The 19,739-nt window shown below is 40.0% G+C and overlaps 2 protein-coding genes across 2 annotated transcripts; both read left to right on the top strand.

Moving 5' to 3' along the window:
• Positions 1-352: 352 nt before the first annotated feature.
• LOC139193368 (uncharacterized mitochondrial protein AtMg00810-like) lies at positions 353-985 on the top strand. Its single transcript, XM_070816363.1, has one exon. It carries the CDS (start codon positions 353-355, stop codon positions 983-985), a length of 633 nt encoding a protein of 210 aa, XP_070672464.1.
• Positions 986-15,125: 14,140 nt separating this feature from the next.
• LOC103405165 (conserved oligomeric Golgi complex subunit 5-like) lies at positions 15,126-19,646 on the top strand. The gene is made up of 4 exons (XM_008344125.4): positions 15,126-16,715; positions 17,401-17,874; positions 18,346-19,303; positions 19,400-19,646. Exons 1-3 carry the CDS (start codon positions 15,636-15,638, stop codon positions 19,279-19,281), a joined length of 2,490 nt encoding a protein of 829 aa, XP_008342347.3. The 5' UTR covers positions 15,126-15,635; the 3' UTR covers positions 19,282-19,303; positions 19,400-19,646.
• Positions 19,647-19,739: the final 93 nt, after the last annotated feature.

The following is a 19,739-nucleotide window of genomic DNA, read 5'->3' as shown; positions in this document are numbered from 1 at the left end:
TTAATGAGACTTTTGCACATGTGGCTAGATTAGACACTATAAGGACTCTCATTGCATTAATAGCTCATAAGGGATGAAGTCTGTTCCAATTAGATGTTAAGTCTGCTTTTCTAAATGGATTTCTTAAAGAAGAGGTGTACATTGACCAACCTGATAGATTCATTCTTAAGAAAGAGGAACATAAGGTGTACAAACTAAAGAAAGCTAGTAAGGGCTGGAACGAGCTCCCAGAGCTTGGTATGGCAATATTGATACTTATTTGTTGTAGTGTGGTTTTAAGAAGAGCCCTAGTGAAGCTACCCTATATGTGAAGCACAAAGAAGGATAATGAACACTCATTGTCTCCACATATATGGATGACAGTGTTTACACAGGGAGTTATGCTAAAATGATTGAAGACTTCAAGTGTGATATGATGAATAAGTATGAGATGAAAAATTTAGGTTTATTGCATCACTTCCTTGGAATTAGGGTTATTCAACAAGAAGGAAGCATTTTCATTCACCAGAAGAAATATGCATTGAGCTTACTTGACAAGTTTGGATTGAAGAACTGCAAGTCTATGTCAATTCCTTTAACTCCCACTGACAAGCTAAGGAAAAATGATGGCAGTGAGCTTGCATATGAAGAATTATACAAGAAAATTGTTGGTAGTATCTTGTACTTGACCACACCAAGACTTAACATCATATACTCAACATGTGTACTTGCAAGATATATGCATTGTCCTACCACCAAGCATCTTGGCATTTCCAAAAGGATTCTGAGATATGTGCAGGGTACTATAGACTATGGAATCAACTACAAGAAAGGAAATGTAGCTTTGCTCATAAGTTTTTATAACAGTGATTGGAGTGGAGATGAGGATGACATGAAGTCTACATCTAGTTATGCCTTCAGTTTTGGCAGTGGTGCATTCTCTTGGGCCACTGTGAAGCAACAAAGTGTTGCTCTCTCTCTCAACTACAGAAGCAGAATAGATTAGTGCCTCTGAAGCTACAACTTAAGCTATATGACTGAGATTTGTACTGCATAACTTTGGTGAAGAACAAATTTAACCTAATACTTTGATATGTGACAATACTTCTACTATTGCCATGCCAAAGAACTATGTATTCCACCAGAGGTCTAAGCACATTAAAAGGTAGTGTTGGTTGATTAAGGTCTAAACTATCATTTCTTTATTTATGTAAGTTGCTAGTCCATGTGACAATAAGTTGTTAAGAATCAATTGCTGAGATTAGCCCATTATATGTTAGGCTCAGATGTGAGCAAGTGGCAAGATCTTAGAAGATTTTGTAATGAAGGGTGGGATGAGCTCATAGGCTTTCCTAGATTCTCTCATTACCCAACGGCTCTTTTTGTACAGTTTGATGAATGAAAGCATACACATGCAGATGAGCATATTGGTTCTTTGTGAGAATTAATCAAATTCTTTGCATCACCATTTTCCCTTCTCTCTGAGTTCTAGCTTTTCTTCTTCTAGCAATACTATCAAGTTTTTACAGATTCTATCAAACAAATGGTAGCAATAACAAAAATGGGCACCAAGACAGCATGCATGAGACTAGATTCCTAAAAAAGACAAGTGCAAGTTAAGTCATTCTTATAGAAGCTACATTAATTAAATTCTCTTTCAAATGTATGGTTAGGCAGCAAGAGCTGCGTCACTGTTGAAAGAGGCTCAGTGGCCCTGTGGTCGAACCACCATGATTTCTGACACAAAAAATCAAAGATTAGTGCAAAGGATGAGGAAGTAGGCTTCAAATCTGATTCCAATTTATTGTTTTCGAAGAAAAAAACTAGAGATAAGGAATCAGCCTCAGTCCCATGATTCTCACTCAGCACTGGCCAAGAAAGTCCTTTGTGGTAACCAATTTGTATGCATGCTTAAGATTATTTTCAATCAGAGTTCGATATGATCGAGGTCGAAGGTATGGATACTTTAGATTATTTGTTTTAGGATTTGTGGCCGCTGAGGAATATTTTCGGGATGTTTCCACTTGGCTAATTAAGCTCACATCTCCCATATTTTAGGGAATTTACTACTGTGTAAAGAATTTAATTTAATTTACTGTGTCATTTTTACATATGGGTTTTTTGTGGAAAATTATTCATGTAACTGGTAGAGTATATTGAGTGATGAATTAGATTGTGCCACTTGTGATGAGATTAGAAGATTTGTTAGTTAGTTGGTTAGACTAGTTTGATATGAACCAAGTATAAATACTAGCATTCCTTGTATTACTTCCTCATTAAGAAAGATAATAACAAATACATTTTTCTTCATTTCTCCTTCTCTTTGAGCTCTCGTTCTTTCTTTCATCATTACATATCAAGATCTTCATCATATATAGATTAACATGATATCATAGTATGTTGTTCCACATGTAAAGCCAAACAACCTCACGCGCACCATATCACCCGATTGTGTTGTCCACGTGTTACGCTTTGAAAAGTTTCTTTAATTACTGCATATCAAGATCTTCTTCATATATAGGGTAACAATAGCAACACATTATCATAATTCTGTTCCGTGTGGGATTAAATTTACTCCAAATTTTTATTGAAGGATTAGATGACTAGTTATGTAGAATTGATTACGTTGGACAAAAGAAATGGAGTTTTGCAAATTGTTTCTACTATAATAGCTTCTTGGTGGTAACAGCTAGTGAGAATGACTACCAAGAGGAGAAGCCCCAAAAGCCTTCTACTGAAGAACCCTTTAGTCGCAATCACAGTATGCAAAGGAAGCCTCGCAAGGTGATGTTGACTTAGTAGAGCAAGGGCAATCTGCAATTAACAAGGTTTGTTGGCTATATATATATTCATGTTCTGTCATATTGATGGTATACTTTGTGCCCATGCAGCGCAATGTTGTAACTCAAGTAGGTTAAACTTGGGATACATTGATAGTGTTGGCAGGCATTATATGCATTTTTATCTCAATTGTTAGGTATGCTTTGTACAACTTAGTCATGGATTAACCTTGTTCTTTGAAAACACATTCCAATATAACTAGGGAGAGTAAAACTTAGTTGAAATTAAAAAGAGGCCTCTCATGGAAACATTATGTAAATATCTGTGCAGATTGTACAATCATATAGTATACTCTAGATAAAGTATGTTCAAAGTTTTGGAGCTCGTCTTGATAAAGTTGTTGTTTTTTGGGTCCGACTGCAGAGCGAGTGTAGAAAGTTTCTTAGGTAAATCTACTTTTTGTGTGTGTGTGTGTGTTTTTTTTGAAGGTTTATTATTTGTTTATCCTTTATTTACTCATTTTATGTTTTATATTTTAGACTTAGACGACTTTAGGAAAACGACAATTCTACAAGACAATATCATTATAGCAACATTTAGGTCATGATCAACATCAAGCAAAGTATCAAGACATTTAAGCTCCAATCTAATGAAGAATAACAACATATATTTTGAAGAGTTAATAAAAATGGTTTTTTCAAACTTTTTAATAACCAAAAACCATCTAATTACTTTATTTAATGAAAAAAACTTAAATTTAATTAAAAACGACACAAATTTAATATAATAAAAATAAAATAGTAAAAACCTGACATGCGGGACCTGCGCGTCCATCACACACACACACTATCTCCCCCCTCTGATTGTTTCTTAAATTGAACACTGAGTATTCCTGAAATTGAGCATGCGGTTTTAGTTGTTTTTTTTTCTTTCCTTTTCTTTCTTTTGTCATTTTGATTAAATAAAGTTATTAGATGACTTTTTATTAAAATTCAACGTTATGAAGCCATTTTTATTAGTTTTCATATTAAACTTTACTTCCATGTGATGAGCCATTTAGAGCTTGTTTGGGAAGTGCTTTTAAATATTAAAAAGTGCTTTTAGAAAACATATTTTTGAAGTCAATTCTTAGTAAAAATGCAAGTTAATCCTAGAAAAACACTTTAACTACTTCCTGCAAGAAGCACCAGTTATGTGTTTCTTGAATGAAGTGTTTTTAAAACCCAAAAACATTTTCTTTAAAAGCGCTGTTTGTACCATACTTAGGGCCTTTGTATTTAGATCTCGTATAAATACTCGGGGGACTTAAATGTAATTATGTAATAAAAGAAGGGGCAAATATGTAATAAGTGAGGAGCCCTTATTCTATAAAAGGGACTCCTCACCCTCACAATTGGGAGAGGCCAATTCTTAGACCTTAAGCTCCCTCATCCTCTCAAAGCTATCACTCTCATATTCAGAGCTATCTCTCCCTCAGAAATACAATATCAGTGTGGACGTAGCCTAAACCTTAGGGTGAACCACGGTACATCTTGTGTTATTTACTTTCTTGCAGATTCACGGTCGGATTTATGTTGTTCCAAGACCCCTTCGGTTTTATGCATCAACATTTGGCGCCATCTATGAGAATCGACACGAAAAGCTATGTCGGTTTTCTTTCATTTTTTCATCTCACCACTGTGAATCTGCAAAAATCACAAAAACCCAGAAACCCACATTCACAAAAAAAAAAAAAAACCCCACATTTGCCTCTCTCTACCCTACTCTCTGTAACCCACATTCATAAAAAACCCATATTTGCCTCTCTACCCTACTCTCTGTAACTCTGCTTTCTCTCTCTACCACACTCTCTGTAATCAGAGTGTAAGTTTTCTCTCTCTAAAACCGCACCATGGGAGAAGAAGCTAGACAAGTCGGCTCATCGATAACCAGTCCGAGACCTTCAGTGACGATCGGCTCGTCGCTAATTTCGATGATCAACAAGCTCCAAGATATTATCGCCCCGGTGGTCAGCGACAAGCCGTAGATTTTGCTACCTCAAGTGGCGGTCATGGGAAGCCAGAACAGCGGGAAGTCGAGTGTCCTCGACGCCCTCGTCGGCCGGGTCTGGTTACTTGGCTCGCCGTCGCTCACAGAGTCATCGAGTTCGAGTTCGTCGTCGTCTTCCTCCTCTCTGTCTAACCCATGGTAAAGGACTTGATCTGTGCCTTTGACGATAAGGAGAAGGGTCGCTGGGCCTTTATCCACTTGGTTTACCAGCTGGACAACGGGTCGGAGCTCCAGTTCACCCGAGCCATTACTCTTCCTCTTCTCTGTCTAACCCTTGGTGAAGGACAATGTTTCGAAAATGGAGGCTCAGTTGGCTAAGGGAGTTGTGCCATTTAATTTCTTGACGCCAACGAAGATTATTAGAGATGCAATTGTAGGGTTGGGGAACCCTGCTCCTATATTGGTTTCCGAGGGGGCTAACACTATGGATGTAGGTCGGTCTGTGTTGGTTCAGACCGAACCGAAGACCAGGTTGGATGTAGGGACTTAGGGAATAATGGGGGTTGGATTGGGTTATTGCATTGCGGGTGCGGTAGCTTCTCCTGACCGGCTTGTTGTTGCAGTGGAAGGGGATTCAAGATTTGGGTTCAGTGCAATAGAAGTTGAGGATCGCGAAAGCTCAGGACGTCATAAAGGGCGAGCACCATTCTAAAAATTGCTGAACTCAGTGTCTTCCAGAGCTTCTAGAGAGTTAGCCAGTTCTTGCCTAGGCCTTTGTGGCGGGTTTAGAGCAAGAAAATAGTGAGAGAAAGAAAGTAGCTGTGGCTTTCTTGGCCATCAGAGTGATATTCTCCCCGGAGACCTTTGGGTCGAAATCAGACGGTTTGAAATCGCCCACCCTCTCCACCTACCTAAAGTTGGCACATCTGCTCTGTTTCTCCACCACATTCGGCACCGCTCTCTGGGTCACCTTCATAGGCGGCATCATCATGTTCAAGAATCTTCCGCGACATCAGTTCGGGAATCTTCAGAGCAAGATGTTTCTGGCATACTTCACGATAGTGGGGATATGCCTTGCAGTATCAGCTGGGTCATTTGGGTATTTGCATCCGTGGAGCTATTCCTTTGTTGCCAATAAGTACCAGCTCGGCTTTTTGCTATCTGCCTCTGCTTTCAATCTCACCAATCTCTTCGTCTTCACTCCCATGACCATCGAGACTCGCCCCACCGAGGACCAGGTGCAGGTCGCGTCGGATGCCCTGCGGAATGCCCATCCTCTTCACCGACAGACAAAAAGGTTTATACTTTGGCTGAGGTGACTGCTTACAGTTCCACTGCTAGGGCAATGATGAACAAACAGGAAGAAGATAAGATTCTTTTCTTATTATTAACTCTATTATCAATCCTTGTTTGCCATATGCAAAAGGGAAAAGAGAAAAGGAATACAGAAAGCAAAAGTAAGGAGCGGGGAGGTCAAGAAACAGAAACAAAAGCATAAAAGAAAAGAGAAAACGAAAGAAAAAGCAAAAGCAAAAAAAAGAAATGACATTATTCCCTTGTCTGTCATCTGCCAAAAGAAAGCAAAATAAAAAGAAAGCAAAATGGAGGCACATAAGGACACTGCAAAAGCAAGGAATAAACACCCCACCAAAAAACATGTAATTTATTTTTCTTATCTTTCGGAGACATCTATACAACCCCATCATAGGGTAATAATAATAATAATAATAATAATAATAAACGGCAAAGTCCAAAATAAATGGGCTGGCATGTTGTGGAGGGCAAAGGCTCATAAGCCTAAAATAGCACCAACCAGGTGATCAAAAGTACGCCCAGTACTCCAAAATTATTCGACAACGTACTGCTATTACCACCAACCAGGTGATCAAAAGTACGCCCAGTACTCTAAAGTTATTCGGCAACCTGCTGCTATTACCACCAACTAGGTGATCAAAAGTACGCCCAGTACTTCAAATTATACATGAGCTTTACTCATGTCAATCATACACATTCATGAGCATCACTCATGTCAACATCCATGAGCATCACTCATGTCAATCAACATAAACATTCATGAGCATCACTCATGTCAATCAGCTTCAAAAGCTTCATTTACAAAAGCTCTAGCTTCAAAAGCTTCATTTACAGAGCTCCAGCTTCAAAAGCTTCATTTACAAAAACTCTAGCTTCAAAAGCTTCATTTACAGAGCTCTAGCTTCAAAAAAGCTTCATTTACAAAAGCTCTAGCTTGAAAAGCTTCATTTACAGAGCTCCAGCTTCAAAGCTTTACTTGCAAAGCTTCACCTATAAAGCTTCAGTGCAGGGTATACAAATACTGTATTCGAACAACTGCCACTTTGGCCCATACATGGATTCAATTTGAAGTCTCCAGCCAACAGACTCTATTGACTGAAGACTTGGGGATTACATTATGTACCATATATTGGGCCTCAACTGGGCCTCATAAAAAATACTTGGGAGACTTAGCCCATCACTTTTGTATTGAGGAGCGAGCCCTTATTCTATAAAAGGGACTCCCTCACTTTCATTAGAGAGCACCCATTATTCATGTACTGAGGAGCGAACCCTTATCTTATAAAAAGGACTCATTCCTCTTCATTAGAGAGCATTGTCACCTACTAAGCAACTGCCTCGCCATGAGCACCACTCCTAACCCATCACTTATGTATTGAGGATCGATCCCTCATTCTATAAAAGGGACTCCCTCACCTTCGACGCCGCAAGCCGAGCCAACCAAGGCAATATAAGCCACAAGCCGAGCAGCCTTGCAACATGTGCTACTTCTAGTTGAGCATCATTTCAGATTGAGCATCGTCTCATATCGAGTATCAGTCTTAGATGACATCTAGTTACTTCGGCCCACACATGGACTGAATTTCAAGTCTCCAACCAAAAGACTCTATTGACTGAAGACTTGGGGGACTACTGTTTGTACCATACTTAAGGCCTCCGTATTTAGATCTCGTATAAATACTCGGATGACTTAAATGTAATTATGTAATAAAGGAAGGGGCAAATATGTAATAAGTGAGGAGCCCTTATTCTATAAAAGGGACTCCTCACCCTCACAATTAGGAGAGGCCAATTCTTAGGCCTTAAGCTCTATCATCATTTTAAAGCTCTCACTCTCATATGTAATACATGATCAATGCCAATACTTGGAAGGCTTACTCTGAAGTGATGGCACATGCTTACAACCACGCCTCTACCGAAGCAAGGACATACTAAGGGAACCCCCATATGGTTAACCCTAATCGACAAGTGGGAAGTTGAAGTCAATTTCTACCAAGTGAGGACATATTGGCCATTCAGACAACCATTGCATCATCTTCTGCCTCATTTAGCTACTCGCTAAGTCACCAAATGTATCTGTCTCTTAGTAAGATGAATGATTTTTACTTTCAGTAAGCCCATTACAACAAGAGGGATAAAAGTTCGTATCAAGACAACCAGGGGTGAATGTACCGTCGACTATTATGACTGTGGGGCCAAACCTCACTCTTTCAAAGTGAAAGACTAGGTACTGAAGGAAATGCTATTATAAGAAGGCATACACATTACAAATGTTTTGACTATCAACCGCTTAAGATCTTTTGTCACACAAGCCATTCGGCAAATATTTAAAGAAGAAGGAATTCAGACAACTTCTTCTGAGTCTTTTGCGTTCCTAGCACTGGAACACTTGGTCTACGCTACCTACCCTTATACTCAAACTCAGAGATTCAACATGCGTACTTTGACACAAAGTATGTGATACTAAGTGTTACAACCAACATGGTTCACATATAAAAAGCATGGATCCCTTCATGCATAGCAAAACATTCATAAGCATTACTCATATCAATCAACATAAACATCATACATTTCAACACATTCATACATAAACATCATACATTCCAACACATCCATACATAAGCCAACTTTACTTCGAAAGGGTTCAACATACTTTGTGTCTTCAACACTTGCTACAATGTGCCTCGACACCTTGCCCTTATTCTCACCAACCAAGTGATGAAATGTGAAGAAGGAACTCATCTTTATGCCACCAACCAGGTGATGAAATGTACAACCCATACTTTTCTTCATGCCACTAACCAGGTGATGAAATGTACAACCCGTACTCTAATATCATTTAGCAACTTGCCACTCATGCCACCAACCAGGTGAAAAAGGAACTCATCTTCATACCACCAACCAGGTGATGAAATGTACAACCTGTACTCTCCTTCATGCCACCAACCAAGTGATGAAATGTATAACCCGTATTCTAATATCATTTGGCAACTTGCCACTCATGCCACCAACCAGTTGAAGAAGGAACTCATCTTCATGCCACCGACCAGGTGATGAAATGTACAACCCATACTCTCATTCATGCCACCGACCAGGTGATGAAATGTACAACCCGTACTCTAATATCATTTGGCAACGGGCCACTCATGTCACCAACCAGGTGAAGAAGGAACTCATCTTCGTGCCACCAACCAGGTGATGAAATGTGATGAAAGGTGATGAAAGAACTCATCTTCGTACCACCAAACAAGTGATGAAAGCAACTTACAATTCATTCCACCAACCAGAAAACCAGTGGTATAACTTGTACATGTGAACTCCTAGCATTGACAAATAATAAAAAACCCTCAAGTTTTACAACTCAACTAAAAGAGCACTTATGCCCAACAAGAGTTATAGTCACCAACAAAATCTTATTGCAAGCCAACAACAACTTCAGTGCATGGCATATGAAGATCAAGCTATTCAGCTCTCTTGCATTTGCTTTAGACATTTCTCTTTTGTAATAATGCAAACACTACAAATCGTAGAAAGTTTCACACACTCTTGATGAAGACAGTGTGAAGCAAAACCAATTTATAGTGCCAACAAGAGCTTCATTAATGGAGGGCAACCACAATTCTCAAAAGCTTCACACACTCTTGATCAAGACAGTGTGAAGCAAACTCAATTTATGGTGCCAACAAAAGATTCATCAATGAAGGGCAACTACAACTTGTAGAAAGCTTTACACACTCTTGATCAAGACTGTTCGAAGCAAATTCAATTTATATGGTTCATCCAAACCTTTGACTACTACAAGGTGTGGCTTGCATCACAATCTCTTGCTCAACAGTGTGGAAGCAAAATTTGTATATGTTGTCTCTCCCACATTTTCAAATTTCTAATTTTCCCAAAAAAAAAAAAAAAAGGAAATTGGGAAATTCAACAAAGCTTCATCAATGGAGGACAACTACAAATTCTTAAAAGCTTCACACTATCTTGATCAAGATAGTGTGAAGCAAAATCAATTCATGGTTTCACCACAAAAACTTCACCAATAAAAGCTTCACGAACAAAAGCTTCATTAATGGAGGACAACTACAAATTCTCAAAAGCTTCATACTATCTGATCAAGATAGTGTGAAGCAAAATCAATTCATGGTACCCAACAAAAGCTTTAACTCTAAAGCTTCACCTACAAAGCTTCAACTCCAAAGCTTCACCTACAAAGCTTCACCAACAAAAGCTTCACCAACAAAAGCTTCATCAATGGAGGACAACTACAAATTCTCAAAAGCTTCACACTATCTTGATCAAGATAGTGTGAAGCAAAATTAATTCATGGTACCCAACAAAAACTTCAACTCCAAAGCTTCACCTACAACGCTTCGACTCCAAAGCTTCACCTACAAAAACTTCAACACAAAAACTTCACCCACAAAAGCTTAACCCACAAAAAGCTTGACCCACAAAAGCTTCATCTACAAAAGCTTGATCCACAAAAGCTTGACCCACAAAAGTTTCACCTACAAAGCTTCAACACAAAAGCTTCACCTACAAAAACTTCACACACTCTTGATCAAGATAATGTGAAGCAAAATCAATTCATAGTACCCAACAAAGCTTCAACCTCAAAGCTTCACCTACAAAGTTTAAAAAAAAAAAAAATATATATATATATATATATATATATATATATATATATATCAGAAATTCGAAATTTCGAAAATTCGAAAAAAAAAATCCAAAAAAAAAAAAAAAAATTTGCCTAGGCCTCATCTTCTTTGAGCTTAACAACTTTTATAACAAATATATATGAAGGAGGAGTTTTGGACTACCACTTAGAAAGGAAAATGGTGAAGTTTTGTTACTTTAGAAGCTTGGTTACTAGCAAGACACCTCATTCGTCAACTCCTTCGACCGGAGACTTGGGGGACTCCTACCATGTGCTACTGCACCTTGATACTCGGAAGTCTCACGACCACTCAGTGACTTGGATTTTTCAGGTCTCCAACCGAGAAGTTTTCCTCACTCAGGAAAGTAAGGGAGCATTACCTTAACATACATGCTTCACTCTCAAAGCTTCAACATACAAGCTTCAACAAAAGAAAAAAAATTCAAAGAACTTAGTGAAGAAGGCCTCAGTGTATTTAACATAATACGTTGAAATGAAGCAAAGCTTGTTTATTGATATCTCCGATAAGTTACAAATATGTACATATACATGAATCAAAATAAACAAACAAGAGGGAGTCTTTACAAATGTTGCTCAGGAGAAGTCTCAGCAGTCGGCAGAACCCCAGAAAGAGTAGGCACCGGAGGGTGATCATTCGGAGCTTCAGTACTGGGCAGAACCCCAGAAGGAGGAGGCACCGAAGGTTGATTATTTGGAGCTTCATTACGCGGTACAACCCTAGAAGACGAAGGCAATAAATGCCTTTGGAACAAACCCACAAACCTCTGATGATCAAGTAAAATCTGACTATCAGATTCCTGTAGCTGGTCAAGCTTCATTTTCATGTTTGTAGCATAGTCATGTGCGAGCCTGTGCAACTGTTTATTCTTATACTTGAGGCATCTGATCTCCTGTTTGAGACTTATCACTTCAGCCGCCAATGATTCAACTTGGCGGGTTCGAGGAAATAGGCGTTGGGTCATATTAGACACAAAACCTGCACACTGAACACTGAGAGCCAGAGAATCCTTAACAGCCAACTCATCAGATCGTTTGGAAAGTAGTATGTTATCTTTAAGAGTGAGAAGGTTCTTGGTCACCACCGCAGCGGTCATATCATTTTTTATCATAGAGTCCCTAACGGTAAGAGGACCAGTAGGGGATAAGAATGATGATCGCCATATGTTGTCTTGAGAAGGCATGATTGCCTCTTCACCAAAGTTTAAGTCAAAATGACGATCGGATGGGCCATACATTCTCAGAAATGATGAAGGAAAAATGAGGTGCAATAAATCTCTTAAGTACAAAAATAAGGGGAAAATTTCTAAAAGCAATAACTCTTTGAATGTACTTCTTGCACACAATTGGTGCCCTTATAAAAGAAAGGGCAATAAGGCCGTTGGTTCAAAAATCGAAGAGGCACAACTCTCCACATGCAACATTAGCTCCTCGGGTACCACAGATAACTTTGCCAAAGATCTCTGACAAAGTTTAGACACATAAATTTTGAAGGTCCAACTACCCTACTATTACCCACAAGAGTAAAGGAACAACACCACTACTTGATAACTGAAAAGTCCCTATGTGTCAACCTCCGTGCTCCGTGGCAAGGCAGACTGGCAAAAATGTCTAACCTTTACTTACATTCGAGAAAACACTCATAACAAGATTGCTTTCTCAAAAATCGAAGAAGCACCGCTCTCTGAATCTCAAAAGCCAGACTCCCAACATGATTGCTTTCTCAAAAAATCGAAGAGGCATCGTTCCTTGAATTTCGAGAGCCATATCCCCGACAGGATTGCTTGTTCGAAAATCGAAGAGGCATCGTTCTCTAAACTTCGAGAGCCAGATTTCCTTGGATAAAGCTTTTCTGCAATTTGCATATGCAACATCAGCTTTCCAGATACCACATACCACTTTTTCAAAGTGCTCTGACAAAGTTAAAACACGTGAAGCTTGTAGCTCCCACTACATTACTACGACCAAGAAGGGTAAATGAATAACATTACTACTTGTTGTTAGGGAGACTCCTATATATGTCGACCTCCATCATCCACGGACAGTCATGCCTGCAAAAATGCTCAACCCTTCCTCATATATGAGAGGGCACTCCCAACGAAGCCTCTTGAAATACTCAGCTTTCTTCCCCCTCAATAATACCTATGCAAACCAGCCACACCAGAGTAAGAGTATCTAATATTATCAGGGTCAAAAGCAAGAATATCACATATCATGCTTTTTCCCTGTCTTTTCCTTTGCCCTTGTTCTTACCTGCAAGACAAGGAGAAAGAGAGCAATTAGTCAGCACTTGGAATCAAGCTTCCAGTCAGGAACTGACTGCCTGTAACCCTTTGCCTGATTACTTACCTGACATTGCTCTCGAGTACACATCTTCAACATCTTATGCTTCCAGAAAAGATACCACATCTGCCTGAGGAACAGATAGGGCAAGTGAGAAGGATACAAGGAAGCATGTGGAGATAAGCGCAACAGAACATGTGCCGATCCATCTATTACTTCGTCAATAACAAAAGTATCCCATATCATCAAGGTTGAACGCACTCTTGATTTAATTGACTTGTTTTGACCCTCAAATTCTTGAGTCGGCCTTATACTTTGGAGGAAACTAGAAAACCCTTCAGTCCAGTTCAGGAATAAGCCTGTGGAAAGTTACTTTTTCAAAAGCAAAAGTATCTCATATCATCTCTTCTCCATTTGCTTCTCCTTATCTTTGTTGCTGTTTACGACACAAGGAGAAGGAGAACAATTAACCGGAAGCCAAAGTCGAACCTCCGATCCAGGTTGCTTGCTTGGAAGTCTGATTGCTTACCTTGTCTGTTACATCTTTCAGCAAATCTCCTAGCTTGGCGATTTGGGGGACTCCTACTATAGGGTTTGTATCGCACTTGACCAAGCTCGAAATTACAAGTAAGCTTCAAGTGAAATTGATACAGTACCTTGTGCATTTTCATTGGTTAAAAATACCACCCCTGGATGGAGGAAAAATACTTCCAGAGAAGATGCCACATCTACGTATGAGACAGATAAGGCAAGTGAAAATGATACCACACTTCGGTACTTAGAAGTTTCGTGATTACTCAATGGCTTGGATCTTGCAAGTCCCCAACCGAGGATCTTCCCTCACTCGGAAACTTAGGGGAGCACTGTTTGTACCATACTTGACCAATCCCGAAACTACTGAGCACCGGTCAACGTTATACCATTAAGGACCTAGAAGAGTTTCCCTCTAACCAGGAGACCAATCACAGCGTGACACGTGTCGACATCAGAAGCCAATTATAGCAACATCAGAAGCCAATCACAACACGACACGTGTCAATGTCAGAATGAACCTAGAAATTCTCTTCTATAAATAGAGATCATTCTCTCATAATATTCCCTAATGTCATTTGTACTAAATCATTCACTAGTACTCACTAAAGGAGAGCTTGAACCTATGTACTTGTGTAAGCCCTTCACAATTAATGAGAACTCCTCTACTCCGTGGATGTAGGCAATCTGGGTGAACCACGTACATCTTGTGTTTGCTTCTCTATCTCTATCTATTTACATACTTATCAACACTAGTGACCAGAACAATCTAGCGAAGGTCACAAACTTAACACTTTCTGTTATACCAAAGCCCTCACTGATTTTGTGTATCAACATCCTTTACTAATTATTTTGTTTCTCTACAGTTATACGTAGGGAGGACAAATTTTGTTATTCCAATTTACAATTGTTTTACCAAATTAGCATGCTCCCTTAATATATAGTTTATAGATTTTAATTTTTTTTATATTATATTATAACTTTATTGATAAATTATCTCTTTATTGGTTTATTAATTTACAGTCACGCACATGTCGCCAGTAGAAGGTTACCTTATTCCTACAGTTTTGTGGAATTGTACTCTAAATACTTTGATGATTTCCAAGATGATAAGACGAGTGTGTATGTCATTTGTAAATTGGAGATCAATATTTTTAGGTTATGTCGACTAGTAGGCCAGTGCACTCAAGGGGACATCCATATGAGATTGGATCATCCATTTACATGCATTCTAAGAAAATTCTGACATATCATTTGAAATTGAAAGAGTTTAAATATGATTGGTGCCTTAAGAGTTATCGAAAAGAAATATACCAAAAATATGAAAGAAATAGGAATAGGTGCAAATATATGATCACAATTTTTTCATTCATCGATATATTTACATTACAGAAGAACAAATTGGTTATGTACCTGCCATTTCAGACATTCGAATCTAAAACTTCTTACTTACAAATAAAAATGACTATTACTTAACCATAAATTGACAAATACGGAGTTTTGTTTTTAATAAAAAAAATTATACAAACGATATTCAATTTAAATTAATATAAAGCTCAGGAAAGGGAATTCAAACTCCTTAAGAATCTTGGAAAATACATCTATATTAATCTAAAGTTCGTAGCTACTTAGTACTACGATCTAATGATATTCCTCTTCACTGGTAAGTGAGAGGTCTTAGGTTCGATTCTGGCCAAAAGAGAACTTGAACCACATTATTGTTAGCCAATTGTAAAGCTAAGCCCACCCCTCCCCATATGGTAAATGATATCGATTGTTCACAAAAAAAAAAAAAATCTAAAGTTCGTAGATGATGCTGTACTACAGTGACAAAAAACAATCATTCATATGCAGACTCGTACGAATTTACTACCAACTTTTTTCGTCCTAATAATTAACTGTTTAACCCATTTACGCCATTGTCGTTGGACTCGCCTACGGATTTGGGCTTAAATGTTTGTTTTGTTATGAAATTTGTGTTTGGGCCAAGGATTTGAAATAAAGAGAAAGAAACACATAGAAGAAGCAAAAGGGGATCGGGGCGGTCAGTAGCAGTTACAGTCGAGACTCGATCGAGTCGGAAATGGCCTCCTCTCCATCTCCCGCCTCCTCATCCGCTTCCCCACTGCAACGCCTCTCCACCTTCAAATCCTCAACTCCCACCTCCGCCACACCTACTACCGCCACCACATCCCCCTTAGACACATTCGCCTCGGACCCAATCTTCTCTGTCTTCCTCTCCCCCTCTTTCTCCTCCACCACCTTCTCCTCCGCCGCCCTCTCCTCTGGCTCCCCCGCCTCCACCGCCGAAAAGCTCCAGCATGCCATCCGCCTCCTCGAGTCCCAGCTCCGCTCCGAGGTTCTCTCCCGCCACTCCGACCTCCTCGCCCAGCTCTCTTCCCTCCACCACGCCGATCACGCCCTCTCCACCGTCAGATCCTCCGTTGCCGCCCTCCAGTCCTCCCTTCGCCACACCCGATCCGAGCTCTCCGACCCCCTCGCCTCCATCCGCACCCTCACCATCCAGCTCCAAAATCTCCATGCCTCCTCCGATCTTCTCCACCACTCCATCAGAGCCCTCCGCCTCTCCAGTAAGCTCCGATCCCTCGCCTCCGACGGCACTGAGCGCCTCGATCTCGCCAAGGCCGCTCAGCTCCATTGCGAGATCTTAGCTCTCTACAACGAATACGACCTCGCCGGCATTGATGTGGTCGATTCCGAACTCGAGTGGGTCAAAGAGACCGGAGACAAGTTGCGTACGGAGGCGATGAAGGTACTGGAGAGAGGGATGGAGGGTTTGAACCAGGCCGAGGTGGGGACTGGGCTGCAGGTGTTTTACAATTTGGGGGAGCTGAGGCAGGCTATGGATCAGCTGATTATCAAGTATAAGGGTATGGGGATGAAGAGTGTGAGTGCAGCATTGGATATGAAGGCAATTTCGGGGTCGGGAGGAAGCGGGTTTGGGCCGGGTGGGATCAGAGGAGGCGGGGGCACGCCGCAGATTGGCGGTGGTGGAAAGGCGAGGGAGGCGATTTGGCAGAGGATGGGGAGTTGTATGGATCAGCTGCATTCGATAATGGTTGCAGTGTGGCACTTGCAGAGGGTGTTGTCGAAGAAGCGCGACCCGTTTACTCATGTTTTGTTGCTTGATGAGGTTATTCAGGTGAGAGGATTTGTCCATTTGTGTTTGCTTTTCAATTGTTTGATTACTTGATTGTGTGTGTATGATTGATAAAAAGCATGAGAATTTACTTGTGCTTTTGTATTCTAGTACTTGCTCACATATGATACCAGCCTCCTTTCTGTATTAGTTGATGGATACATGAAAAAAAATATTACTGGATTACTATTAAATTGGATTAAATTGGACTTATGTCAAACATAATCGTTTAATAGGCAGTTCCTAAGAAAAGTTATCATCTAATACTGGCTCTGCTGAAGTCAGACCAGTCATCAACTGTATTCTACTGTCGAAGTTGGGTTCTCGTTCATTTTCTCATCAGATCTAATAATTTCGTACCAAGGTTAGCGGTCAATAGTGCACCATGTACCCGTGAGCTGCTACAGTTTGTTTTTATTTACTTTGTGTTTTGGTTTACAAATAGATGACTAATTTTCTGGGTACGATGATTGATTTGCACTACCACGGTACGACCAAAGAGTCACCTACAAAATTTAATGTGTGTAATTGTTGGCTTACCGCCCAATTCTGCTTTTTTAAGCTTTACTGTTATTATTTCATCCCAATAACTTTTCTGCTTGATTGCTAATATTATTGGCAATGGTTGTTACTTCTCATCCTGTCCAAAGTCATTAACTTTGGTTCACGTCATATGTTACTTGCTTAGGAAGGTGAGCCCATGATAACAGATAGAGTGTGGGAGGCCCTTGTGAAGGCTTTCGCCAACCAAATGAAGTCTGCTTTCACTGCATCAAGTTTTGTTAAGGAGGTATTCACTATGGGGTATCCGAAGCTTTTCTCTATGATAGATAATCTTCTTGAAAGAATTGCACGTGACACTGATGTCAAAGGAGTTTTACCGGCTATTACGTCAGAGGGAAAGGAACAACTGGTTGCAGCTGTTGAAATATTCCAAACATCATTCTTGGCACTCTGCTTGGGTCGTCTATCAGATCTTGTGAATACTGTATTTCCAGTTTCCAGCCGTGGAAGTGTTCCCTCTAAAGAACAGATCTCAAGAATTATATCACGGATTCAAGAAGAAATAGAATCTGTTCAGTTGGATGGGCGCTTGACTCTTCTTGTATTGCGAGAAATTGGCAAGGTTCTTCTCTTGCTTGGTGAACGAGCTGAATACCAGGTAATCTTTTAGTTATCTTGCTTAATATAACACCAATGCAGACAAATGATCCTAGTCTTCTTTTGACTGATGTGTAAGGGTCTAAAGCTAGATGTAATTAGCTCAATAAATATGGTTTCCATTGAATACAACTCATACAATTCATGCATTGACTTGTAGTTTCTGCATAATCTCAATCTATTAGTTAAGTTCAAAGTCTGTTCTGTGATGTCTAGGTCCTTGCAATTTTATTCTATGAGGATTTGGGTTTTTAAGAATTTAAAAAACAATCAATGTTCTGAATCAGATTTGTAAGTCAAAGGATAGCCAGTTCTTCTGAAGGGTTGTGCCTTATACCTATGATTGATCTAGCGGAAGGCATTTGAAAGACATTTATATAATAGAAACGTATGCTGACTGCTTTATTTGGACAAGTGATTTTTTGCCCGTGTTCAAATATTTCTCATTGCATTAATACGTCCCCAATGGCAGATATCAACTGGTCCTGAAGCACGTCAAGTCAATGGTCCTGCAACCCCTGCACAGCTCAAGAACTTCATGTTATGTCAGCATCTCCAAGAAATTCATACACGCATATCATCTATGATTGCAGGACTGCCCACTATTGCTTCAGATGTGTTGTCTCCCTCATTAGGTGTAATATATGGGGTTGCTTGTGACTCGGTGACGTCCTTGTTCCAAGCTATGCTTGAGCGTCTGGAATCTTGCATATTGCAAATTCATGAACAGAGATTCGGTGTGCTAGGCATGGATGCCGCTATGGACAACAATGCATCACCTTACATGGAGGAGTTGCAAAAGTGCATTCTTCACTTTCGTAGTGAGTTCCTGTCTAGGGTGTTGCCTTCGAAAACTGCTCCCGTCGGAACAGAGACCATATGCACCAGACTCGTTAGGAGCATGGCTGCACGGGTTTTAATATTCTTTATCAGGCATGCTTCTCTAGTCAGACCCCTTTCAGAATCAGGGAAGCTAAGGATGGCTAGGGACATGGCTGAGCTGGAATTAGCAGTAGGGCAAAACTTGTTCCCAGTAGAGCAACTTGGTGCACCGTACAGAGCCCTTCGAGCATTTCGACCTCTCATCTTCTTGGAGACATCCCAACTTGGAGGATCTCCTCTTCTTCAAGATCTACCACCAAGTGTCGTACTTCACCATCTTTACTCCCGAGGTCCCGATGAATTGCAATCACCATTGCAAAGGAACAAACTAACACCTCTTCAATACTCATTGTGGCTAGATTCTCAAGGAGAGGATCAGGTATGGAAGGGTATCAAAGCAACACTGGATGACTATGCCACGCATGTTAGGGCCCGAGGTGACAAAGAGTTCAGCCCTGTCTATCCTCTAATGCTTCGGCTAGGGTCATCTTTGACTGAAAATGCTCCTGCGACCCAAAAGTCTTGATGTCCGGTGCATCTCTTGTAAGGTACACGGTTTTTCTTTGTTTTGTTTTACTAAAGAATAGCATTAACCTTTTTACTTCTTATGTCGTTTCGGCTAATCATTTTGTTATTTTCTTCAGGATTTATGTCTATACTCGGCAATTTTGATAGGATAATGTGAGGGGTTCGTAGCTAATCAACTCTGCAGGACAACGAGCGGTACTGGTTCCTCAAAAATTCATTATAATTTGGTTTTGTATCCATTCTTTCTCGTCGCTCTTGTATTTGTGGTAATATTGTCCTCTGTTCATGTAATTATATTAGCTACACATGGTAAATTGTACTGTTACATTTTCGTATCGGTCAAATTCAAGCTTTATTTCAATATATTTCCCCTCAAACTTTGGTGGTGACTTCAAATAGTTTTAATGTATGTAATAATTCCGGGATTATTCATGGGGGGTAAGAACTAAGAGGAAT

This window comes from Malus domestica, chromosome 17 (assembly GCF_042453785.1).
Source record: "Malus domestica chromosome 17, GDT2T_hap1".
NCBI lineage: Eukaryota > Viridiplantae > Streptophyta > Magnoliopsida > Rosales > Rosaceae > Malus > Malus domestica.
The sequence above is the reverse complement of the archived record's forward strand: the minus strand, read 5'-3'. Positions and strand labels throughout refer to the sequence as shown.